The 23,649-nt window shown below is 37.7% G+C and overlaps 1 protein-coding gene across 1 annotated transcript; it reads left to right on the top strand.

Moving 5' to 3' along the window:
• The first annotated feature begins 14,836 nt into the window (after positions 1–14,836).
• On the top strand, positions 14,837–19,039 carry prlhr2b (prolactin releasing hormone receptor 2b). The gene is made up of 2 exons (XM_014999905.2): positions 14,837–15,289; positions 17,044–19,039. The coding sequence occupies exons 1-2, from the start codon at positions 14,841–14,843 to the stop codon at positions 17,675–17,677; spliced, it is 1,083 nt and encodes a 360-aa protein (XP_014855391.2). The 5' UTR covers positions 14,837–14,840; the 3' UTR covers positions 17,678–19,039.
• Positions 19,040–23,649: the final 4,610 nt, after the last annotated feature.

Below are 23,649 nucleotides of genomic sequence, written 5' to 3'. Positions count from 1 at the left end.
CCCCGGAGGTTGCTATAAATACAATAATCTGTAATATTAAAAAAGAAACAACTGATTCAGACAGAGCAATTGTTCACTGGAGTCTGATAGTCTTGATAGAAACACATCGTCACCCTGCAGTACAAAATTTGATACGGTGACATGCATGGACAGTGATCTGAAACGGGCTACTCTTGTTTTGTGTTTTTTTTTTTTATCCAAATTGTATCTTTTATGGACATATTTTCCACTCTTGCATTATTGAAATGTCTGTTGAGAGGTAAATATCTGCCAGCAGACAGCCATGGTTGTCTTCGCAAAAATATTTTTGATATTATTTCTTTTCAGAGGAATAATTTCAGAGACAGATGCTCACAGTGGGTTTATGTTTCATCCTGTAAACAACAACATACATCTCTAAAGGGATCGTTTGGGGGAGGGTAAATATACAATTCATGAGTAACATTTCAACAAATTTGAATTATCCCAACTATTCAATAAAGAAAAAGAAAAAGAAACAACATCTGAGTTCTGTTCTTCCTCGTTTTACCACTGAAAAATATTCTCTCTGGGCTATTCTCCACTGCAAAGCTGGAAACTGAGGAATATTAGCAATTCAGTCCATTGGACCAAGACAATAAGCAGAAAAGGAGGCTGAACACAAGAATGAGAAACAGTGTTAAAAGGCCAAAAGGTTAAAACACGCATTCATAGCTGTAGTAATTACATTTTTTATATTTTATGTATTTAATTTTCGTCAAAAAAAAAGGGAGAAAACTCCCATCTCTACAAAGTAACAGATCCTTTACATTCAACATAAATTGTTCAACAAAAGTTGTTTTAAAAACTATGAAATCTCCAAAGGTTGACGTCTTTCATGGAGTCGTGTTTACTTTTATTCTTCTTGTTTATTTTTTTATGTTTACTGCCTGTGGTCCAGAACAAGTTTTACCTTCAGCTATAAACCCAATGCACTCTGGGAGTTCTTGGTGTTTCTCTCTATGGGCTCTTTGCACCTCAGCTTCCGCGTTCGGGGTAAAGCGGCTCGATTGTTTCCGATCCAATACAAATATCATTTACATTAGGTGCTTGCAGGGCTTGGCCAAGGTTTGTACATCGATCCGAAGCCCCAACAAGTCAGCTGGAGAAAGGTTTTAAGATGTTCGCCTCGTTATACATTCACTGACACGAAGGTGAGTTTTACTTAAACTTTGTGGCTAACATTAACGTTAGCTTATGCTAGTAGGCAATATTCTCGGACATTGTTCTTGTAAAATGTGCTATTTAAGTATCTAAACATTCTAACGGACAATGCATTTATCTTATTTTCAAGTATATTATGTGTGTTTATTGTCGTTAGTGTCACAGACTAACGGGGTTCGGTTGGTTCGGGCTTTTTACTTCCGAAGCCTGACGAAGCTCAACAAGCCTCATAGCTTGACGTAGCGCAGCTCTGGTGTCAGAGATCTGGCTCAGCTGTTCAGGTTCAAAGTTGCTGCTTTTAGAAAAATATGACCGTGTTGCTTCATGTCTCCGTGTTATTTCGTTTTATTACCTTTGCATGTTTCTTGTGAAGAGCTCAGATAGGACGGTGTTTACAGCAGTATGTACAGGCGGATCAGTTGCTCGGCTGTCTGGCTCTGGTCTGCTCTCTCGTTCCCATAAACTCTTTAAGGCTGAATATAGAAGTGATTCCATGGAAATAACTCAGGGAGGCTCCTTTATTTACCATCCGTGTCCCCGGTAGTTTTAGGCTGACCCGGAGTGAAGTGAAGGCTGCAAACTTTGCTGTGCGGCGTTAGCTGGTAGCGACAGATATTTACAAGCCATCTTCTTAATTCAGAATCGCTTGGAAATTAACGAAAACTTAAAAGCCCATTATATTAGGAAGACAACAATGTTAATAGAATTGTTTATTTGCATCTGAAATACGACTTGGTCTTTTCTACCAGTCATGGTAACTCAAAGCGGAAAAAAGTGAGCCGCATTAGCTCCTGGAGATGTGACGTCAACGCCTTAGGTGCAAAGAGCCCATTTCTCAGCTTCTTTTGTGGGTGATCTACAGCCAGAAATCTCCTCCCAGCTTTTCCCACTGCCCTCACTCTCTGTTGCCCCGGCATCATGGTTTTCTGTTTTTAGACTCAGATTTCCTCTGAGATCTGAACTCTTGGGCCCCAAACGGTACATTTGCACATCTTTATACAGTGTACAAGCTGGACAGTACAGCCCGAATACAAGAACATATTGTTTTAAAAAAAAAAATGTTTTGTTATGCATTGTTTGGAGTTCTGCACTGTTTGTGGTTCTGTATGGTTTGTGGGAGCACAATAGGCAACAGCAGCAATCTGCAATACCCAAAGAAAACAATGACGCATCTGCTGACAATAATAGACAGGTAGAGTAGTGACATAAAAATCCATTTATCCTACCAGTATTAAATGTCCACGATCCGAACACTCATAGCAACCCGATGAGCACGGCGCCAGCGCTCATCTGACCTGAGAGCCAACTCAACCAACGGACCAAACAAACACACACAGATTGGCGTGCACACCCGGTGCCTATATACGCTTAATGAGCCCGACAAGGCTGTGAACGGAAGTGACGGTGGGGAACGGGGCCGAGATGTGTTCAAAGGCCCAAACCACGGTGGGAATTTACAACCACTAGATGTAAACTACGTCTTCCAATAAAACCACCCGGTTACATAGACAGAGTTTCATCTACAAAATTCCATAAGGATACAAAACGCTAATGACTGATGGGACAAACATTTATTCAAAGAATGCGATAGGGAATGAGTAAAACTGAGGCATTTTAAATGGTATTTATATGTTTATTCACATACTGTAAAAACAGGGTGAAGCACTTAAAAACTGTAGTTTAAGCAGAAAAAAACATAAATCACTCACATGAATCATCGATGAGTAATGGTGTCATTTTGTTTTAACTGCACCGTCACTCATCAGTGGTTCAAGTGACTGACTTCCCCAGGTGTGCGATGACTGGAGGCTCCTCAACAAAAGTTTGGTGAGCTGGATTTATATTTTACATACGCAGCATGCAAACAGGAGGTCTCTGAGAGAGAAAAATAGGATTTATAACCAAAGAGTTTAATAATATTATAGGTATTATAGTCTTGTTATAAAGAAACAAGTACGAAGAAAGTTTAATTAAAAGTTGAGATGCAACCGGATTAAAAAACCTCAACTTATGAAGAAAACTTTGCACGATATTATTTCTCTGCAGCTCCCTTGGTTAAATTTTTTTTTAAATATTTTTACATTAAATTTTTCTCATGTTAAAAAATGATCTTCTGGTTAGGATGTATGGTGGATCTGAAGCAAACAACAAAAACAGAAGCAAGAAATTATCTTTGTTGTACTGAACTATAACTTCATATGCATTACCTTTTGTTATTAATATGAATTATCATTTTTATTTTTAGCTTTCATAAAAGCTTCTTTTAGTTTCATGCAAAATCTGAAAAAAACAAAAAAACATCAGTGATGGTAATATCCATTCTATTATACTTTCTATTATTTTTTAAATGCATAAAGGTAATGGTGAATTTAAAATGCCTGTAACTGCATTTTTTATCTTATAAAAGTCCCTCTTTGTGCTTAAATTGTTTTGGCTGTATTCCATGTAAATATCTCTCTGAATATTACCCAGATGTGTTTATATGGAAATCAGCTCTGCTACATTCACCAGCGCCCCCCGTGCAGCTGCTGCTCACCCTCTTAATTTAAACACCTTAGCACTCATCGCTTTTTGACTTGATGATATTAGCAAATTTAAAATAGACCGTCCAATAATAGCTAAACTGTATTTCTGAACACCAACCCTGACAAATCTAACCGGGCCTGTTTGCAGGATTGGTTCTCCGGGTTTGTTTTGCATGAAAACCTTGCTTTCTGGATCCATTTTTCTTCTTATCACAGAACCGGGATGAAAACGCAAAAATATCATGATACCAGCTCGTTTAATCATGTCTTTCATCTGGCTTGAAAGATTACAAAATAAAGGCTCGCCTCCAGTATTTTATATTCTTTTCACAGGACATTTTCATACCTGAGTCGTTACTTCCTCCACAAGCCAACTCTTATATATTCTGCTTACATAATCAGCGATTGAGCTTCACAAAGATCGCAATTTCTAGACTGAGTTTATTAACTTGGTGAGGAGAGAACATGCAGACCTGCTAAGTCAAACGGAGGTGGGATTTGCCAGAGAGGAACAGTGCTGTGATTATCAAGTCTCCACATTAATGAGAAATTCCCGAGGGTTTAGAGCTCCCCACTGTACAAGAGTTAAAAAACAGAGAAGAGCTCAAAAAGTCCAACGCGGTGGCCCATTCATTAACGCTGCATTACCTTGGCCAAAGCTATGAGCAGTGGCGCAGCTACACATTATTCAGGTGGATGCGAAAACATAAATCAGAGCCCCCCCAACCCCCTCTCTCCCAAAGGAAGGTTGAAGGAGTGTGGAAAACATACGGTCGCTCAGCCTTTAAATCTTGGTCCAAATGTGTATTTTTGACCAATTGTAACAGATTACCTTTATTATTTTAGGTTCATAAGGGTAGCAGACCCACGTCAGCTCAAAACATGCAACAAGTTGACCTTTTTCTGAGCTGTTTTCCATGTGACTGGTTTAATTTAATATGCTGGGTCTCCTCCTTTCCTTTTTTTAAGATAAATGTTACACTAACAGGGAGAAAACATTTCCAATTAATGATCATTTTGCCTAGAAGAACACAATGTCTGGTCAATGAACGGGTAAATGAAAAGTTAATTGTATGTAAATATGATGCATCGGGTGCAAAACTTCGCTGTTATTAGCAACACATCATTGTCGGGACGTTAATATCAAGTCAATGAGTCATTATACCAGAGGAAAATGTTTCACATATATTTTTAAATATAGGAGCTACATGAGTTGAATAGATAAACTGGTTGCTTACAGTAGTTTATTACATTTGCATTGGGTCTCAGTCTAAAAGTAGTTTTCAATTCTCCCCTCATTTGTCTTCTAATCCATCAAGCCCTGTGACAGGCATGTGGCATTTTTTAGATTTAAATGTTATTTGAGTCTGACTCACAAAGTGGCTAACATTTTCTTTATCATGATTATTTTGTGACTAACAATGAATGTTGTTCATTATCAGTGATGACACAAGTGTGGATTCGCAGAGAGACAGACAAACAATGACTGAAACTCAGAACCAAGCAGCCACTGTCACATGTAACTATCAGAACTGGTGTCCAACAACGGAAAGAAAACAATGACCTTCAGACAACGACCCCTAAAGGTCACATCTGAACCCATTCAGATGATATGCTTAATGAGATCTTCTGCCAATTAGGCATAATTATTCCTCACCATTCATTCAAGTTTTCTAGGTCTGATGCCTCTGTTAGATGTAAGGTAAAGTAAGGTAATTTTATTTATGCAACACATTTTCAGCAACAAGGCACTTCTAAGTGAATTAGAAGGAAATACAAACAAAACAACAAAACCAAAAGAAAGACACTTAAGGTAAAAGCATAAATGCTAAATGTTGGTTCTCCATGTTTGATTCTTGTTGATTCTTGTTCTGGGTTGTTAAGTAGAGTTTTATCACCTGAAACTAGTTATTTATTTATAGTGATAGAGGAAGCACACAAACAGCTTCTCATATTTGAAATCATTATGTTTATCATCACTCGAGTACGAGGAACCTTGTAAAATTGCACTTTTTTTGGGACTCATCTCCATATGTGGCGACCTGCAGCTCAGGAATGTGAGCACATCGCACATTTCTCATAGCTCACTGCCAGCACAACGGCTCTCAGCTGAGACGTGTTACTTGAGACTGAGGGAGACATTTAAAGTTTCTGTGTGAAGTGTGTTAGGACATGTAGCAGCTTTGGGGGAGGGAATGTTCTTTGACTATACCATGTAGGGAGATAAGACCTGGACTGGAGAATGAATTTTCTTTGCTGTTTCTGTGAGTCTATGGGGGAGGAGGTATGAAGAGAACATTCCTGAACTGAGTTTCAGAGACACAAGGAGCTGTTGTAGTGTTTGTCTCTCCCAATTGCAATTGGTAATACATTACATAGAATTGGACGGTGTTTTCTCATTGTTTTATTGACCTCAATAAACACATAACCTGTTTTCAGACAGTCATCCAATGCCTAGCAAAGAAATCCAATAAGAAAACACCACTCAGATTCAGACAGGTGAGACCATTCCTCCAAAATACAACTCAAACACTCAGCATAAGAAGAGTGATTTGGGTATCAGCTAATAGAGATGCTAGGCTAGCATATTCAGCTTAAATCAGAAGTACGACTGTGTAGCTGTGGTAAAAGTGAAACAAAACAGCAGTTTATTACTTCCAGGTATGCCCTATATATTGCATGTGGACTTGTGGGTGTAAACAGTCCACAAATGTGTCCAGGAGAAGAAAATTAGCAGGAGAACCTGTTTCAAGCAAGTCAGCTCTAAAGATTCTGCTGTCTTCAAGCACGTCCCGTCTCTGTCAACTGCCTGCTTCCTCGGCAGCTGACCATGCAGATTATTCTCCATCATGTTTCATATCACTGAAGGTTATTATGGAAAACCACAAGAGTCAAAAACTAGTTTCTTTTTTCTGGAGCAAGAGTGGCTGCTGCAAACTTGCGCGCAACCTTTCTCAAACCTTCAACCTCAACTTTGAAGATAAAATTTTAATCTGCATTATCTGGTTTCAGTTTATTGTGTTATGTGTTCTGAGGTACAAAACTATTCTTTCTTATATTTTGCATTTAAATATAACTTCAGTCATACTTTGTATACATAAAAACTTCATTTTAGAGCAACTAGTCAGTGGTTTCTAAAACAAAAAATGTATTACATCCTCCAGAGGCCATAAAAGGAAATATCGATTAAACTTTAGGTCTACATTTTGATATCAAGTAGTCAAATGTCTTTAATAATTGAAAAAGAGGTCATCCTTTGGCCATTGCATTCAAATTGATTTTTATTTCACACTGGAAACAGTTGCTACATCATTTCATTGACATGATGACCTCATAATTATGATGCTTTTGTGCAAGATTTTCTGCAGTATTTATTAATTTCTCCAGCCACAGCTTCTCCGGTTCCAGATGAAAATAATAAGAAACCAGATTAACTAAAAGTAAGTCACAGGATTTTCTTCTGGACCCCTGAGGATAAAAATAGTGATTTTTCATTTACAAACTTGAAAATATCAATACCAGCAGCAGACAACATAATTACTAAAACATATTGTCCTGTACCTTTTATTTTCTCAAAGTTCAGTTATTTTTTTAAAATTAGAAATAACAACAGTGCATTGTGTGTGTGTTTTGTGTGTATTGAGTTTGGGTTCCTTGTCCAAATTAGTCACATAATCACAGAATATTTACCCATTGTTTTATGAGTTTATCTGACATTTTCTGCAAGTTGTTCAATGTGTCCCATAAAATTAGAACAAATTAAAGATTGCAATAAGTGATGTGAATTATTATTTAGATTGTTTAGCCTCAGCCTATGATAAAAAGGTCATTTTCTAATTGTTTACCGAAGGGGTTTTAATATCTGTGACTGTCGTTTGGAGCTCAAAAACACTCAGAAGTGAATAATTGTGTAATTTAAAACCTTTTACAGATGGACACTCTGTCAATAGCAGAATTATTTATTCTCACCAGGCAACAATCCTCTAAAAGGGAGGTATTTACAAAACCTTTTTGTTTTTTATGTAGATATAAAAGCTGTCCGTTGCACCTTCAATTACAGGAGTGAAAAAAGAACAAAGTTATGTAACGATTGTGGGAAGTTTTTTGCAGTGGAACGGATGTACAGTACATAACAGCATGTTTTATTGAGCTTGAACACAACTAAATTTGTACCTTTGCAGATGTGTAAAAGAAAAATAATTAGACATGTGATCATCACACATGAATCTGGTCATTTTACTTTTCTCATTTCTTATTCTTGTAGTTTTGGTTTGCAGAGTTTCAAGAACAGAAACTATTGCAGAACAGAGTTTATTTAATGATGAAAATAAAAGGAAAACTTACAGGAGGAATCACAGGTCATGGAGTAAAGCAGAGGTTCCCAAACTGTGGGGCGCGCCCCCTTGAGGGGGCGCCGTGTCATTGCAGGGGGGGGGCGCGGGAAGCCGTCTGGATGAAAAAACAAAACAAAACATGAACACTGTATGCGCTGGGTTTTTACCTTAGAATGGCCAACTCTCTGTTATTCCTATGTCAATTTGATACAGTAGAGGCTTCCACACTTCCCATATTTGTGTCCTCTGTCACTTTTATCAGCAATTAAAACTGTTTAATCCGTTGTTAACATGTTGTAACCTTTTTTTCCGAGCCGCCTTTAAACGCAACATGAGCGCTACGATGCTCGCGCTGGGTTTACACCTGTGAAGGAGACCTGCTGCTGCTGTGTGGAGCTACGTAGGTTTGTGTTAGAATCACGGCAGCAAACCAGCAAAACGCAAAGAACTTTTCACAGTTTTTCCCTCCAAACTAACCGACTGAGTTGAGTAAAGCTGTTGGATGCAGGTAATGTTAGCTAAAAGATGACTAGCTAACATCAATACAGAACCTTAAGCTTAACAAGTACCTTGTAGGCTACCGATGTTGGTGTCTATTTTCAGCTACATACATTCATTTTGCCCCCCAAAAAAGTCGATCCCCTCCCACCCACCCCCTGTCACACGCATCGTTTCAACCAGACAGCCATTTGTAATCCATAGGGGGGGCACAGAAAATGTTTGGAAACCACTGGGGGGGCGCAGAAGAAAAAGTTTGGGAACCACTGGAGTAAAGGGACATGAACAGGCAGATGAACAGGGATAGCAGGAGGACCCAGTGGATGCAGTAAATGAGGGGAAAAGAACAACTCAAAACCTAAATGCACAAAAAAAAAAAAACAAGCTAAAAGAATAAATATAGAAAGTGAACATAAAAGAATTAAATAAGATTGCTATGCTCGACTCAGAGGAGCGAACAGAATATGGGCAAGACCTGCAAAAATGGATAAAAGATCAAAGCACCCAATGATCGTAGCTTGGTTGTTTTTGCACCAAAGTGCCATCTGCCACTTTCCATTTTATACCAACCATTTGGCAGTTTCTGTCCAATCTTTTTAATTTTGAATTTATTCACAAATCAGACATGAAATAGGTTTTTTTCTTTCAAAAATTGGATGTATGAAAGGCTCTCTGGGGAGGCTATTTAACTGCAGCTAATTTTAAAATAATGGTTCCTCTTATGGTTGAGGACGGTCAAATTAAAAACCATTGGAAAAACAGTAATATAAGATCTTCAGAAACTAATAATGTTTTAAAAATAAATTGTGAGGCTTGAGCATTTTTGAACTATTTAACTTCTAACAGAAATATAAACTGATAGTTTAATGTTCTGTTTTCAAGTATAATGGAAGATGATTGGGAGTTGAAATCGGTACGAACTGATGATCCTGGATTCATGTGTTTTCAGCTACGCAGCAGAACCAGAAACATTTAACACACTGACAAACAAAACCACTCATTTTTAGAAAAACAAATAAACAACTATAATTATAAAAAGTGAAAAACACATCATCTTTAAAGAACATTATGGTTCGCACTTTGTGAAAGATATTTACATTTTAAAAGTTGTACATCTGCAAGATTTTATTTTTAAGGTTTTATGTTTTTTATTTATTTTGTGTAATTAAAAAAAAATTATAGGGGTTTATGGTTATTTCTAGGTTATAGCAAGCTGTCATGTGATTTCAGACCAGAGTCAAAATATCCACTGGAGAATCAACAAATTTTGTTTTAAAGCTGAAGAACAAGCAGCTCATTGATACAGAGCTGTAAAAAATCTGCCTGCTTACATTAGCATGTAATTTTAAAACGACACAATAAATCTTCCCTGCACATTCCTGTGAGCAGATAAATAATCCTGCTTCACACCGAACTGCCTCTCTGACCTGACCACTAACTAATCAAACGTCATCACCAAGTCCAACCCAGACATCAATCTTTGTTGGTTTCTCTGCCGTCTAATTGGCTCCCCATCATTTCCACAGACATCTCAGATATATCTCCTCTCCCTCTGTGCTCCGCATGCCTCCCACCTTCTTTCTCTCCATTTAAAACAGCAGCAGCTTCAGCTGCCTCACTGAGGAAAAGCACACTGTCAAGGTCCATTGGTACCAGTCCTCACTTCTCTTCGAACAGAGGAATATCAGACCAGGTAAGTTAGGCTCTATCATTGAAAAGCATTGCTTTGGCTCATTTTATGTAACAAGAGGGACTAACTGTGCATTGATTTATTTATAAGTAATTTTTTTTTTTTTTGCTAAAAGCACTGCAAGAAATGATTAGCTTTAAGATGAAGGATTTGTATTGATGTATTGTAGGAGTGCAATGACAATGGTGTGCTTCAGATTCTGGTGTTTTTCAAGTGATAGATTAAAATCAATCAGTTTCAAAAGAGAAAACTTACATATCTGTTTTAAAAACTTAAGTCTTATTTCTTTAAAAAAAAAAGGGGGAAATGTTATGCATTTGGAGTTCTGTTTTGCTGTTACATTTTGAATTTCTGTGATTTTATGTGCAAAATTCAGATAATTTCCCCCTCCCCAAGCACTGAAAAACATAATTTTAAATTTGTTGCTATAAACCAAGACAACAAATATTGTCTTGAGAAAACAAGAGGAAAAGACTGAGGACAATAACAGTTTCCTATGAAAATATTATTCTGCAGAAAGGTTGGCAACAAAGCATGAGGAGGTCACATTGCTACACTGGATTCCCTCTGGCAGGTTTCTGCAGCACCGGTCTGAAGCATCCTTTGGGGCACAGATAAATGGGCAGGGCTGATTATGTGATGATGTGGAGCGCAGCAGATAGGATGCGAGTGCGACTGCCTTTCAGGAGAGAAGCATCAAATCATTTGTTGAATTTAAATTAAGTTTAACTTTGCCGCTAACTCGTACTGGACATACGTCAGGAAAATGCCACCTTATTTCTGCTCGACCTTATGCTTGGAAACAACAGAACTGGAGGAAAAAAGCTGCCTGTGTTCATGTCCTCGATGCTTTCAAGAGCCATCAGAACCGTGACAGGTTTTTTAAAAATGTTTTGCTCACCCTATAGAGTACCAAGAAAAATACACTGACAGTTTTTAAAATCCAGAGGACAACAGCTGACAACAACTTTTCTTTGACCTTTTTTTGAAACACCATTTCAGAGATCATTGTCAGGCAGGCAAAAATAAACAGTTTTACTTAAAAGCTATGAAGGATTGGAACTTGCTGGGGTGAGTAACAGGATATGTTGACCAAGAGCTTCCTACTTGAGAGATACGTTGGGAGAGTTTGATTACTGAACAAAAAGCAGGTGGTTAATTGGAAACGACGTGCAGCGGTGAGGGATGGGAAGAGACTGAAGATAAACTGAGAAAACAGGAAATATGTCCGATAGGGAACAAGTGATAAGAAAATAGGAAATAACACAAAACAATCAGCATACTTTAAATTAGCCTTAACATTTTTTTTCTTCGCCAGTGGAGACTTGTGTAGTGAGCGCCTAACTTATTGGATTCATTAAAATAAAGGTACCTGGTATTTCCAGGTATTTCTTGAGCTTTCTCCACGAGATCCCTGTAAAATTCTTCTGCTTATTATTCTGAGTCCTTGGTTACAAATTGTGTGAGGAACATTTGGTACTGGCTAGTTTATGGTGAAATTATTCTATTTCCCTTCCTGGATAAAGTCTCCAAATGGGCTAACTGGAACATTCAGATAAAAGTATCTGAAACTAGTAATACCTAGCAACAACAAACCAGCTAATGTCATTTTACTGAGATACTGGAATTGGTCACTTGGATTTTTGCAGTCTCTGTCTTGCTGAATACTTGTTCCTGGTGACATTCCACTCATTTGTAGAATTTAATAGATCAGTTTTTCTTATTTATTTGTATTTGTAGATTGCTTGGGATGCTTGTCTATTTAAATACATTTACATGTTTAGTTTAAATTCAGGCTTTGGACAGTATTTTTATTGCATGACATTTTGGAGCATAAAAAAGTTCTCAGAGTAACACAGATATCGTTAAAATCGTCAACAGCACTCAAAGCAAAAGACAAAACCTCACATCACATTGTAATTGAAATCCCTGTTCAATACATTCATTGATAGAATAACTGGCTGTGAAAAGTAAGAGGGCTTTGCTTCAACTGTTGCAAAGATTAATTCCCCAGTCTGCACCACAGCTAATTAGCAGAGGACAGATGTGAAAAGACAGCAGGACCATAAAGTCTCACTATCAGGGCTGCAGGTGATAATAATTCAGTGGACAAAAACTGTAGTATGCAGACTGATGAGTAATCTGGCAAAAAAAAGATCATTATTTTATTTTTTAATTTGTTTTGATTTGAAAAAAAACAAAAAAACAATACAAATGCCATAAAACTGAAAATGCCATTTTATACTTTTCTATTTACTCCCAATAATGCATAAAAACAGAAAAGCCTTTTTCTCAGATAGATCAATTTCTGCTTCTCACAGATCAGAATCCCTTCTCTTTAAACCCCCTCAAGCTCTGATTTCTCTGATCTTTTGAGCTGAAGGAGCAGCGTCCTCTCTTCTAGAAGTTACCAAAGGATGAATGCCTGTAGCTCCTGAACTCTGAAAGCTCCCACATTGCTGTGCTCAGGCACAAAGGCCAGTTCCTGTCAACAATGCACAACTGCTTGTCATCCTTAGATTATATATTCCTCAGAAGAAGAGTGCTCTCTTTTAATTTAGAGGTCCAGCAAGGTCGAACTTAGAGATGACTTCCTGACTTTGACAAAGTAACTCCAGAGTTTGCTTTGTCAGGTATAAAAAGCTAAATCTCAGAAATTGCATCAGCCAGTATTTGTTCAAGTGGTTTTAAGATTTATTTAGAGATATAATTCTGGTGGCTCCTGTGAGTAAAGCACATTTCAGTTTCAGTTTTGAAAGCTGCCAGGGCTTGGCACGCTCAGAGACCCACAAAACTGAAATTGCATATGAGATTTATTTTCTGCATTTATTCTGCCTTTTGTTTATGGGACACTTCCAACACTACCCCTGCTTACAGGGGAGCTCCTATCTTACTTTCAAGACTAATGCTCATAGACTTAAACTGCTACTGTTCTAACTTCCTTGCAGCATCAAGCTGTGCTGTAACGCTGACGTTAGCCTCACATGAATGAATGATATTTCTGTTTCAACTATGCTATTTTTTTATGTTCCTTTCAGTGCAACATTTTGTTTTTTGCTGAAAAGTCTGTTTGAGCCACAATTAACCCAAAAGTATTAACACCCATGTCATTTGTAGCATTAGGATGATTTTGATTCAACTGAGTGTTCTTCTGATAGGAAATGAGACAGGAATCTCAGATAATACAATAAAACAATGTAAAAGTAGAGATGTTGAAAACATAATTTTATTAAGAAAAGAAAAATAAGTGTTGCTTTAACATTCAAAATCTTCTCATAATTACTGACACGTTTTTTTTCATGTGATTTTAGGACATTTTGACTTGGGCAATTAGCTTTGAGGTTGGAAGGCCTCTTTGCCATCATCCTAATCTTTAATCTGCTCTTTTAGACTCTCTATCAGATTCAAATTCAACATTTGACAGGCTAAAATAATACCGCTTCCTGTCAGAAGAAACATTTTGGCAAAAGTTAACTTTACATCTTAATTTGCCCGGTGTACAAAGCTCTTGTCTTTGAGGGAAAATGCTGTGACTCCGTCTGCATAAAGTTGCTAAAGTTTGGAATAAAAATTTCTTTCAGCTGCCAGTTACCAGCCTGAATTGAATATTTATTATCAGCAGGGAGAGCTCCACTCGGTTCAGGGTCATCAAAGACCTTCATTATGTCAAACGTTTTTCAAAAGGTTAAAGCCAGTGGTGAAGTCATTTGAATGCATTCATGCACAGCCTCGTGTGACAGTCACCACAAGATGAGGGCACAACCCCGAACTTCCTGCGGTTTGTCAGCGGAAGATTTCCAGAGCTCATTAATTAAAATGTTAATGACGATGTGATGAAGGTAAACTGATACAGCTCTATTACAACTTGCCTGGAGGATCTCCAGGCCTGATATGGGGAGTTTTTTGTTTTTAAATTTCTGAAAAACACTTCTGGTGGCACTGGGATGCATGTGTCCAGTTCTGCCTCACAGCTGGGGAGCAGAAATTGATGGAATTTCATTATTTCTGTCAGGCTTCAAAGGAATAATGCCTAAGGCTCGAAATAATATTTTAAAGATGTATTGGTGTTTAAATATTTTAATACATGTGTCCTAATTGAATTTTCAGTTAATTTATTCTTGATCAGCTGAGATGATGATGGGCAGCAGGGGGAAGTCATGTTTGAACGAGTTCACCTAGAAGGAAAACTTAAAAACGATGCATCGCAGCCATGCTTAGTTATTGTGCGTATGCTAAACAGGCCAAACAGAGCAAGTTGATTAATAATGACATTTTTCTCCTGCTCTCGGCATGTAAATTAGGACCTAATGTGTCTTATGGTGTTTCTAAAATACATTTCATTGGTGGATGGAAGTACTCGCTCTCTGCATTTATAATGAGATTCCTTCACAGCCATCTGCATCATTATACCTTCCTCTTTACCTCTGAACGAGTGAATGTGTTGCTGCTTGTAAAAGCATGCTTTTTCTACCAGGAGTCTTCCATTTATTAAATGTCATGATCTTTTTCCCCTCCCTGTTTATATTTTTCAAGTACCTGATAGTCTGACCTTTTAGAGGTGTTGGTGATGTTTGACTATGAACCTGCCCTCGATTTTGTTGCAGTGCACACATGGAGGCTAACCGCAGTAGTCCAACAGGAAGCACGCCACCTTCCTCATCTGCAGAGCAACCTGAGGGGCGCATTTATGAGGTAGCAGTGCAGAGCAACTCCACCAACCACAGCTCCCAGTTTGCAGATGTGGCCCTGCTGCAGACGTTCAAGCCTCTCATCATCCCTTGTTATGTGCTCGTGGTTGTCGTGGGCGTCGTCGGGAACTACCTGCTTCTCTACGTCATCTGCCGAACCCGCAAGATGCACAACGTCACCAACTTCTTCATCGGGAACCTGGCCTTCTCGGACATGCTCATGTGTGTGACGTGCGTCCCCTTCACTCTCGCCTACGCCTTCAATCCACACGGTTGGGTCTTCGGCCGCTCCATGTGCTACTTGGTCTTTCTCATCCAACCCGTCACTGTGTACGTCTCCGTCTTCACGCTCACAGCCATCGCTGTGGACAGGTGGGTGGAAATGCCTGCAGGCAATCACAACTTTGTGGCCACCACCGTGGCCACAGAAATGTTCATTTTTTTCTTATATTACTTAGATTTATTTGCAGTGTTGTGCTCTCTTGTTTTAAATATGCATGTCTTACAAAAGTATTCATGCCACTTGAAACATTTCCACAGTTTTTCATGCTACAACCACAAACTTCAGTGTATCCAATTAGGAATTTTGTCATATAAAGCAGTGGATGATTATGATGTTTTTACTGTTTTTATTTAACTGTTTTTTTTTTTTTTTTTACCAGGAAGTTCTTTGGCATAACAACTCTTTTCTGAGACAAACCAAACCAAGAGGCTCACCAGTGTAGAGCATTCAAAACAAAACAGTTTGAATTTGAAGTTGTAATGTATATTGCTAATTAGGTGCAGTATAAGAAAAAAGCTTTCTTTTTTTTTTTTTACCAACTTCTGAGCAAAGTTTGGGGACCCTGAGGAAGAGTTGGTGTGATGGATGGGTATTATATCCACTTATGACTGGAAACATGGGAGTAGGTTTGCCCAAGGCAACTTTATAAAAAAATATGTCAGTGTTGTTTGTTTTACTGAAGGCCATAGGAACAAAGTATGAAGTTCACAGTGGTGCATCTTGAAGGCAGCGTTTGTAAAGCGCTGTGAAATATTGTATCCAGGCAACGGAGAACTGAGGAACCTGCATTCCTGTTTGTCTCCATAACCCAACACATTCAGGGAAGTTGTGTGTAGAAACTTTTTTTTCAGCTTCTGACAGGATTTGTGTCAATATCTATCCATATGCTCAAGTATTTGTTAGCATTTCAGCATTGTTTTTTCCATGCCACGCTTTCAGATTTAGAGTGTAAAAACCAATAGTCATCTGGTTGACAGATTCTGTTTAATTTTCTTATTTACATTTTTAGATGATCTACAGCTCAATAAAGCCCAGGAAAGTACATAGAAATGTGTGGTGTATTGGTTTTACAAGGTATAAATCACTAAGAAAAATTTGGCACAAACAAAAATAAAATACACTTTTCTAAATAAGAGTGGATTACAATATTAACCTGGGAATTCACAAGCCAATGAATGCAATCATGTTGTATTCTTTGAAAATTAGGTAAATGAAGGGAGGTATTGATTTGCATGTACAAAAGAATTAATCTGCTCTCCTTGATCAATGATAACGTCTTTATTTGGCAAGCAGTTGCTCAATAAGTGAATTTTCCTAATCAGTAAGCTTTTCATAAGAGCCAACATGGTGTGAAATATATAGCTAGATTAGTAAAATTCTTGAAAATGTCATTATTCTTAATTGAACATGCAAAAGAATAAAATCAAATAAGCAAGTGTGAGCTTCAAATAAATACTTTTTATTTGGTTTTCTAAATATCAAGCCTTCCTTTATCTTTAGATTGGATCACTTTTTGTTCTTTGACACACCTGAGCTCGGTGCTAAAATGCATTCTTTGCCTGTCTTTGCCACTTCGACCTTACAGGTCACAGACAGCTCAGCACAAAGCTAGCTGTCTGATTGAAAAGCACGTCAGCATTCCTCATTAGATGCACAGAAACAGCTTTAGGCCTAATTAAGCCATTTAGGATTTCTCCACTATCTGATTGCTGGTACTTGAACTTTCAGTTTAATCATACATCCGGAGACGTCACAGTGGCATTAACTCATCAATCTGGTCCTGATGAGCCATCCATTAATTCTGTTAAGGTTTATAAAGCACCACTCTCTCCCTCCGTTGCAGATATTATGCCACGGTTCATCCGCTGAAGAAGCGAACCACTGTGGCCACTTGTGCCTACGTCCTCATCGGGATCTGGCTGCTGTCCTGCGGCCTGGTGGCTCCGGCGGTGACTCACACCTACCATGTCGAGTTCAAAGAAGAAGGCTTCACCATCTGCGAGGAGTTCTGGTTGGGCCAGGAGAAGGAAAGACGGGCCTACGCCTATAGCACGCTGCTGATCACATACGTCCTCCCCCTTTCGGCAGTCTTTGTCTCCTACCTCTGCATCACCGTCAAGCTGAAAAAGTGCATCGTCCCCGGAAACAGGTCGCAAGACCAGGTGTGCGTTCACCAGGCCCGAAAGAGGAAGATCTTCCGCCTCGTCGCTCTGCTGGTGTCTGCCTTTGCCGTTTGCTGGCTTCCCATCCACGTGTTCAACGTTCTGAGAGACATTGACATCCACCTGATAAACAAGCGATACTTCCTACTCATCCAGCTGCTGTGCCACCTCTGCGCCATGAGCTCCTCCTGCTGCAACCCCTTCCTCTACGCGTGGCTTCATGATCGCTTCCGCTCGGAGCTGAGGAAGATGATGAAGTGCAACCGTCGCATCGGAGTCCCCGCCAGCCACTGCGCAGCTGGAGTGGTTTTGTAACCTGCTTATTTGTATTTTGTGCAGATGGGAACTTGACCAACGCTATCCATCAACATGAAGTATAGGTGCAACTCAGCCATTGTCAAGCAGTAAATAATCTCCTATGCACAAGCCAAAATCAAGCAATTCGCTGCTGTTCCATCCGTCTGACACGCTTCAGAAAACTGCCTCTAAAAACTCAGTAAAGCATTAAAAAAAGACCTTAAAAACAGTGGAAAAGATGTGATCGTGTCACTAATCTTCAAGATTTGTATATATTTGATGAAACTTAAGTTATTTACTTGAAAGCAATCATTTTTATTGTTCATATAAAAACAGTAAGAAGGATTCACTTGTTGATGAAACAAACTGTGTTTTAAATTCAGGTGTACTATGGTTGTGGTGGAACTCAATTAAAATGTTTTATTGAGTTAATTTCAGGGTCTCTAATGAATGAATCGCATTTTAATTGAAAACTATATACTGAGAAAATAAGCAACATTTTCAATTCAAAACCCCTTTTTGTTGTAAAGTATTGAATAAATAGGCATATGAGATCAAAAATAAAGATATTTATTGTTTTTAGTCTATTATTCAACCATCTGATAGTTGCAAAGTCTCCATTTAGCTTTCAAGTGTTTCAGTGTCTCGTTTATGTAACAACTTTGATGTGTTAAAGTCACGTCCTCAAACCTAATACGAATAATTTATGTGCAAAATTGAAGAAATCTTGACTGTTTTGTACAATGTCAAGAGTTTACAGAGGAATTGTAATGACTAAATGGATTCTGATTTATAATTTTGTTTATTAAAGATGATGCTCTTCAAGCTCACAGTCCTTCAATATCTGATGCATAAATTGCAAATGCAGGCAGAAAGCTCAGTATTTGCAAACGTATTGTTTGCAGGAAGGGACTACCTGGAAAAACGTGAGACGCTGAATGTCACCGTTAAACGAGAGGATCACGACCGAGACAAGATTGAAATTGAGGAAAAAAAAGGTTTAGGTGGAAAGGAAATGAAAGGAAAATTAAACTATCAATTCAATTCACTTTTTAGAAACGGTCACTACATGTGACCATTTTTATTTGATTGGTTCTAGTGAGGCTCTCGCGTCAGATTGGATCTTCGCTTCCTTCTTGAAGCAGTGTGAGGTTAAACTTATGAGGCTGCGCCCTGAGGCTTTCATCGTCTTTATGCCAGCAGCAGACGAATGCAAACCTACATCGAAGTCATCGTCTTATTTGTGATCATTTGAAATTGCCTGTATATAAAACAATCTGATGATCAGTATTGTGTTGTGCTGCGTATGCTCTGTTCCTCATGGCTTTGAAGTTGGTATGAATGTCATATTTATCTGTACCAGAGGCTATTAGCTGTCAAACTGGCCTAACTACCCACTTTTACTACTATGTTTCTTGCAGAGCTACTATGTCATGTTATTGACATGCTTCTGTATGAACTTATCTGTCTCAGTGATGATTATTTATAGATACATGGAGGAAAATGACTGTTGCATGCATTGATTTTTTTTTTCTTCGTTAATAAGGGATTGAATTGGTTTTAAGTAAGACAATACAGCAAACCACACTCAGTTTGGTTTAGATAAATAAATTAAAGCTGATATAATGGGCCAAGCCAGTTCCGCAATATAAATCTACCATAATTTCCGTACTATAAGCCGCAAATTTTTTTCTTAAGAGTTAAAAACTCACACTCACTTCCTCCGTTTCTCTTAGTTGCTGGACTCAGCATCACTTTCGTCTCAAGACAAATTCACTTGTGGCAGTCCAGCTTTTTAAAACTCCTTGGTTAAAAGCTGATAAGGCTCTTCGTGATCAATTACTTTTCCTCGTCAGCTATTGAATTATTATTATTATTTTTTTTTTACAAGCAATGTACGGAAAAAAAGCATTTACAGTACATATTTGTGTGTAAATCTTTCTACTCTTGCGGCTTAAAGAAAAGTATGGCCTACAAAGTATGACCTTTTTTTGTGGGTGCGGATTATATTCTGGTGCGTTTATTAGTCCAGAAATTATGGTAATTGAAAATCTCCCAGAAGCTTCAAGATTTAAAAAAAGGTTTGTGCAGAGAAACATTGTTACTATCATCCTTGCTGCGTAATGGATGAGACCAGTTTCTTCAAACAGGAGGCGTCCTAAAGCTGGTATTTTTAACTTTGTTTTTTTGTATGTCAAATAGTTTTCAATAAGGGTTTTCAGGTCTTATTTTCTGTGATATTTCACTTTCTTACATTCCATTTATGGTCTAATTTATTTCTATTTTGCTACATGTGTGGTTGGTGGTCACCTACAGCTGCTATTTCAAATCAGATTCATTTTAAAAGTATTCACTGAGAAAATGTTGATGTTCTTCTCAATACTAATGTTTCATTGTCTGTAAATGTACTTTTCTTTCTTCTTCTTATTTGTTACTCATTCATTCTGTTTGATCAAACAATGTGTTTGCTGATGTTTTGCATGTTAAATACATGTAAATAAATGAAATGAAAGTCTAAATTAAAATGCTTAAAATCAAAAAAAAAAAAAAAAAAAAATCTGAAACAACCCTGGCTTCAGATTGGTGTGAGTGGACTGTGGTGAAAGTGGAAAATCAATTGGAGTAACGGGTCAATTTGCAGATGCATGGCTAAATTTGCTAATTAGATGCAGAGAAGGCTAAAATGTCTGCATGTGAATTAGACCTGCTCAGAACAGGGAAATGTGATAATTTATTGATCCCGTAAATCTTGTCAGCGTTATCTGGGGCTTGCTAACGGGCTTCCTGCAGATGGATGAGGTTCAGTCTGAAGCAGTAACCCCAATGCTCTCGGTGAAATAAAAGATTACCATTTGCTATTCTGTTTGATAAAATGAAACAAAGCCTGCAGGGAAAAAAAAAAAAGATCTTTGCAAGATTTACCTGCAAAAATGATGTTTGTTTCTTTTAGTGTAATCCCACGAAGAACAACATCAAACTTTAAACCTTAAAATGACTAAATTCATGAAGGACACAGTGGGTATCTTCCAGATAAACAAAATCATAAAATAACACTCTTTATTAACTTCTTCTAGATCTCATTTGGATATCCTAACATGGATTAAGCCCTGGTGTCTGAGAAACATTAATAAAAGTGTTGCTGCAATCTGGTGTCCCTCCAAGCCCTGTTATAATATGACACATCCATTAGTGAGGAGGACGTAAATGGAATTTAGCCATAATTTTATATTATAATGACATTTTTCAGATGACATGTCAATATGCATCAAGATGTGAGACTCTGAGGACACTGTTGCTAACAATCATTACTTATTTTTGCTTTTCAGACTCGGACTAAAGTCTGTTTGCCTCAGATCCGTAAGCTTGTTTTCGAAAATAATTTATAAACATCTTTATCGTGTCACTGTGAGCTCGGTTTCTCTTCAGGTCAACTCAGACTGTTAGCGCTAATTGTAATTCATAAAGCTTCATGCATCATAAACAAAGACGATGTGTTTCTCCACATTATTGTTATAATTCTAAATCTAGATGGTGTAGCATTTCCTATTATTATAAACCTCTTCTACTACCAATTAGTGTTACACTTTTAAATTAATATGTTTTTTTCTGGAACAATTAGGAATTCTTCTTAGAACGTGTGTGGAAATATTTCTGTCTTTGATAAAGTTGGTTGAGGGTTTGTGCCAGTCTGTTGCCAGTAGATTATACAGGATTAGACCTGATGAAAAACTAATTTCTCTCTCTTTCCCCTGAGAGAGAAAAAACCCCCACTTACCTATGATGGTGTTCTTTTTTCAGTGTCTCTGAGCTCAAATCTTATCTCTTTAAACACCACCATTATGAAAGCTTTATTAGCACTTCAGTTCTCTTGTGATTTTATCATCAACTTTCAGTAAAATGTAGGAAGTTTGTCTACTTGGTGCAATGATGCACTAAAAAGAAGCATGATGTCTTCTTTTGGGTGCTTTTATAGGTAGAAGTTATAAAACATTTGCAGATGGAACTGAATTTTTATAGAAACTGCAAAAAAAATCTCTGTCTTACATTCAGTCAAAAATAATAATTTTCTATTTTAAACTCTCCAGGAAATAACTTGTTAATTTTCAGAGACATGTTCAGAGATCTGATGAAGCTGAAATGTAAGTGTTTGACCATAAGGATCTTTGTTACATTTGGAGGAAGAATGAGGTTTAAATGCTGGCGGACTTCACACCACAGATTCAATTCAATTCAAAAGTGCTTTATTATTCCTAAAGGGAGATGAAATGTTGTTGTAACTCATATTATCCAAGCTTCAAGATGAAGTTATTGAAATTAAATTGCGACCAAAATATTTCAGCACCAACCCATTGTCACATATAAAAAAAACAGACTTAAACTAAACTTCAAAATTGAACCTATTAAACCCGAAAACCATTCAGAATTCATTTCAGTCGCAGGAAAAGGTGAGACTAGTTATTTGTAACTACTAACATTCAATTCTAGTGAAAATATTTCCTGGGTGTGAAGAAATAATTTTCATTTTAAGTTGCAGGAGGAAATGAACAGGCCTTTCTGTATCATTTAATATTTTTGCTGATTATAGTTACTGAAAATTTATTTGAAAAATGACTAATTAAATTAAAATATGCTGTCAAATTTAAAACTTACCATGATGAAAGAACAATATCTGGAAATACTGAAGCGACTCATCAAACATTAGGAAAGAAGTTCAAACTCGAGCTCCAATGGGTTTCCAAAGTGGAAACTGATTATTTGTTAGTTATTGTGGTCGTCCAAAAAGTTACAGAGTTGCTTACGGACAATAAAGTCAATATTTTGGAGTGGCCATCACAAAGTTCTGATCCCAGTCTGATAGAAAAACTGGGGTCAGAGTTGAAAAGGTTGAGTTGGAGGACACCAGAAATGTTTGACCCAGAATGCGAAGTAAAAGAAAAGCATTTCCACTAAATTTTAAAGAAATGTACGCAGACTTCTGAATTCAAAGAAATTTAAAGAAAAACAGTAAAACAGCAAACAATGAACTCTGTAACGCTGCTTTTCCTCCATTATTCTTGAACACTCATCCTTCACCTTGAAATGTCCCCATTCAGGCTGATATAGTCCAGCTTTCCCTCATCGCTTTGGACTTCATTATTACTTGAGGTTGTCAGGAATTAATGTGCTGATTATTAACTCAATCCTCTGTGGTTTTATATGCCTCAGTTTGGCTTTGAGCAGTAGGAGTTTCTAAAGAAATGTTCAATATCCTGTGGCAGATGAAGAGAAAATGAAATAATTACTCCCAAATGCACTAAAGAACTGTGCGCTTGTAAAATCAGATTTTTGTGGGTCACCCTGAAGGCATCTTAAGATCACAGCCAATAAATAAAAGAAGCTTTAGATTCCCTGAAAAGAACCTAGTTTTTGTATGAGAGTTCAAAAATAACTTTCCAAAACATGATTCTGAAAGCAAATTGCAAGCAAATTATTATAGAACCAGAGGTTATGTTTGGGGCTCATCTTGTTCTTTCTTCTTGTCCAACATAAAAGATCAGGTTTCTTTAGAGTCAGGAACCGCAGAACGTCCACAATGCCAGAATCCTCCGACTCCAAGGCTCTGCTGCTTCAAACCCAGCTCTGTTATTTTACGAAGCGCAGAGTTGGAACTCGCTTCAAACTGAGGAAAACTGTGACTGATGGTATTCAAATCACTACCCTGCTTCATTTAGACTGAATCAGCTGAATGGTTTGGTTCCCTCAGCGGAGTTATGAAACGGTGCAGAAAGACAAATGAATTCAGATGGAGGAAACGGCACTCTGCCAGACTTGTCAATTTTTGTTGTGGTTGCTGTGAATTTAAATTTAGCGAACGCAAAAAGAATACGTCCTCCTTCTTCCTTCTCCTGACATTTCTGTGTATCGCTAAATAATTATTCTGATTCATATTTCAGTTTCCAGGAAGGTCCTGATGAGGGACATATGGACTTTATGAGAAGATTTCAACTGTG

This window comes from Poecilia mexicana, unplaced genomic scaffold (assembly GCF_051168715.1).
Source record: "Poecilia mexicana isolate PSO_F unplaced genomic scaffold, ASM5116871v1 scaffold_12, whole genome shotgun sequence".
NCBI classification, from domain to species: Eukaryota; Metazoa; Chordata; class Actinopteri; order Cyprinodontiformes; family Poeciliidae; genus Poecilia; species Poecilia mexicana.
The sequence above is the reverse complement of the archived record's forward strand: the minus strand, read 5'-3'. Positions and strand labels throughout refer to the sequence as shown.

Excerpts from the sequence above, each read along its gene's own strand:
- prlhr2b (XM_014999905.2), top strand. The coding sequence starts at position 14,841 with ATGGAGGCTAACCGCAGTAGTCCAACAGGAAGCACGCCACCTTCCTCA. Across the intron at positions 15,290-17,043 it reads ACAGCCATCGCTGTGGACAG|ATATTATGCCACGGTTCATC; the intron begins GTGGGTGGAAAT and ends CCTCCGTTGCAG.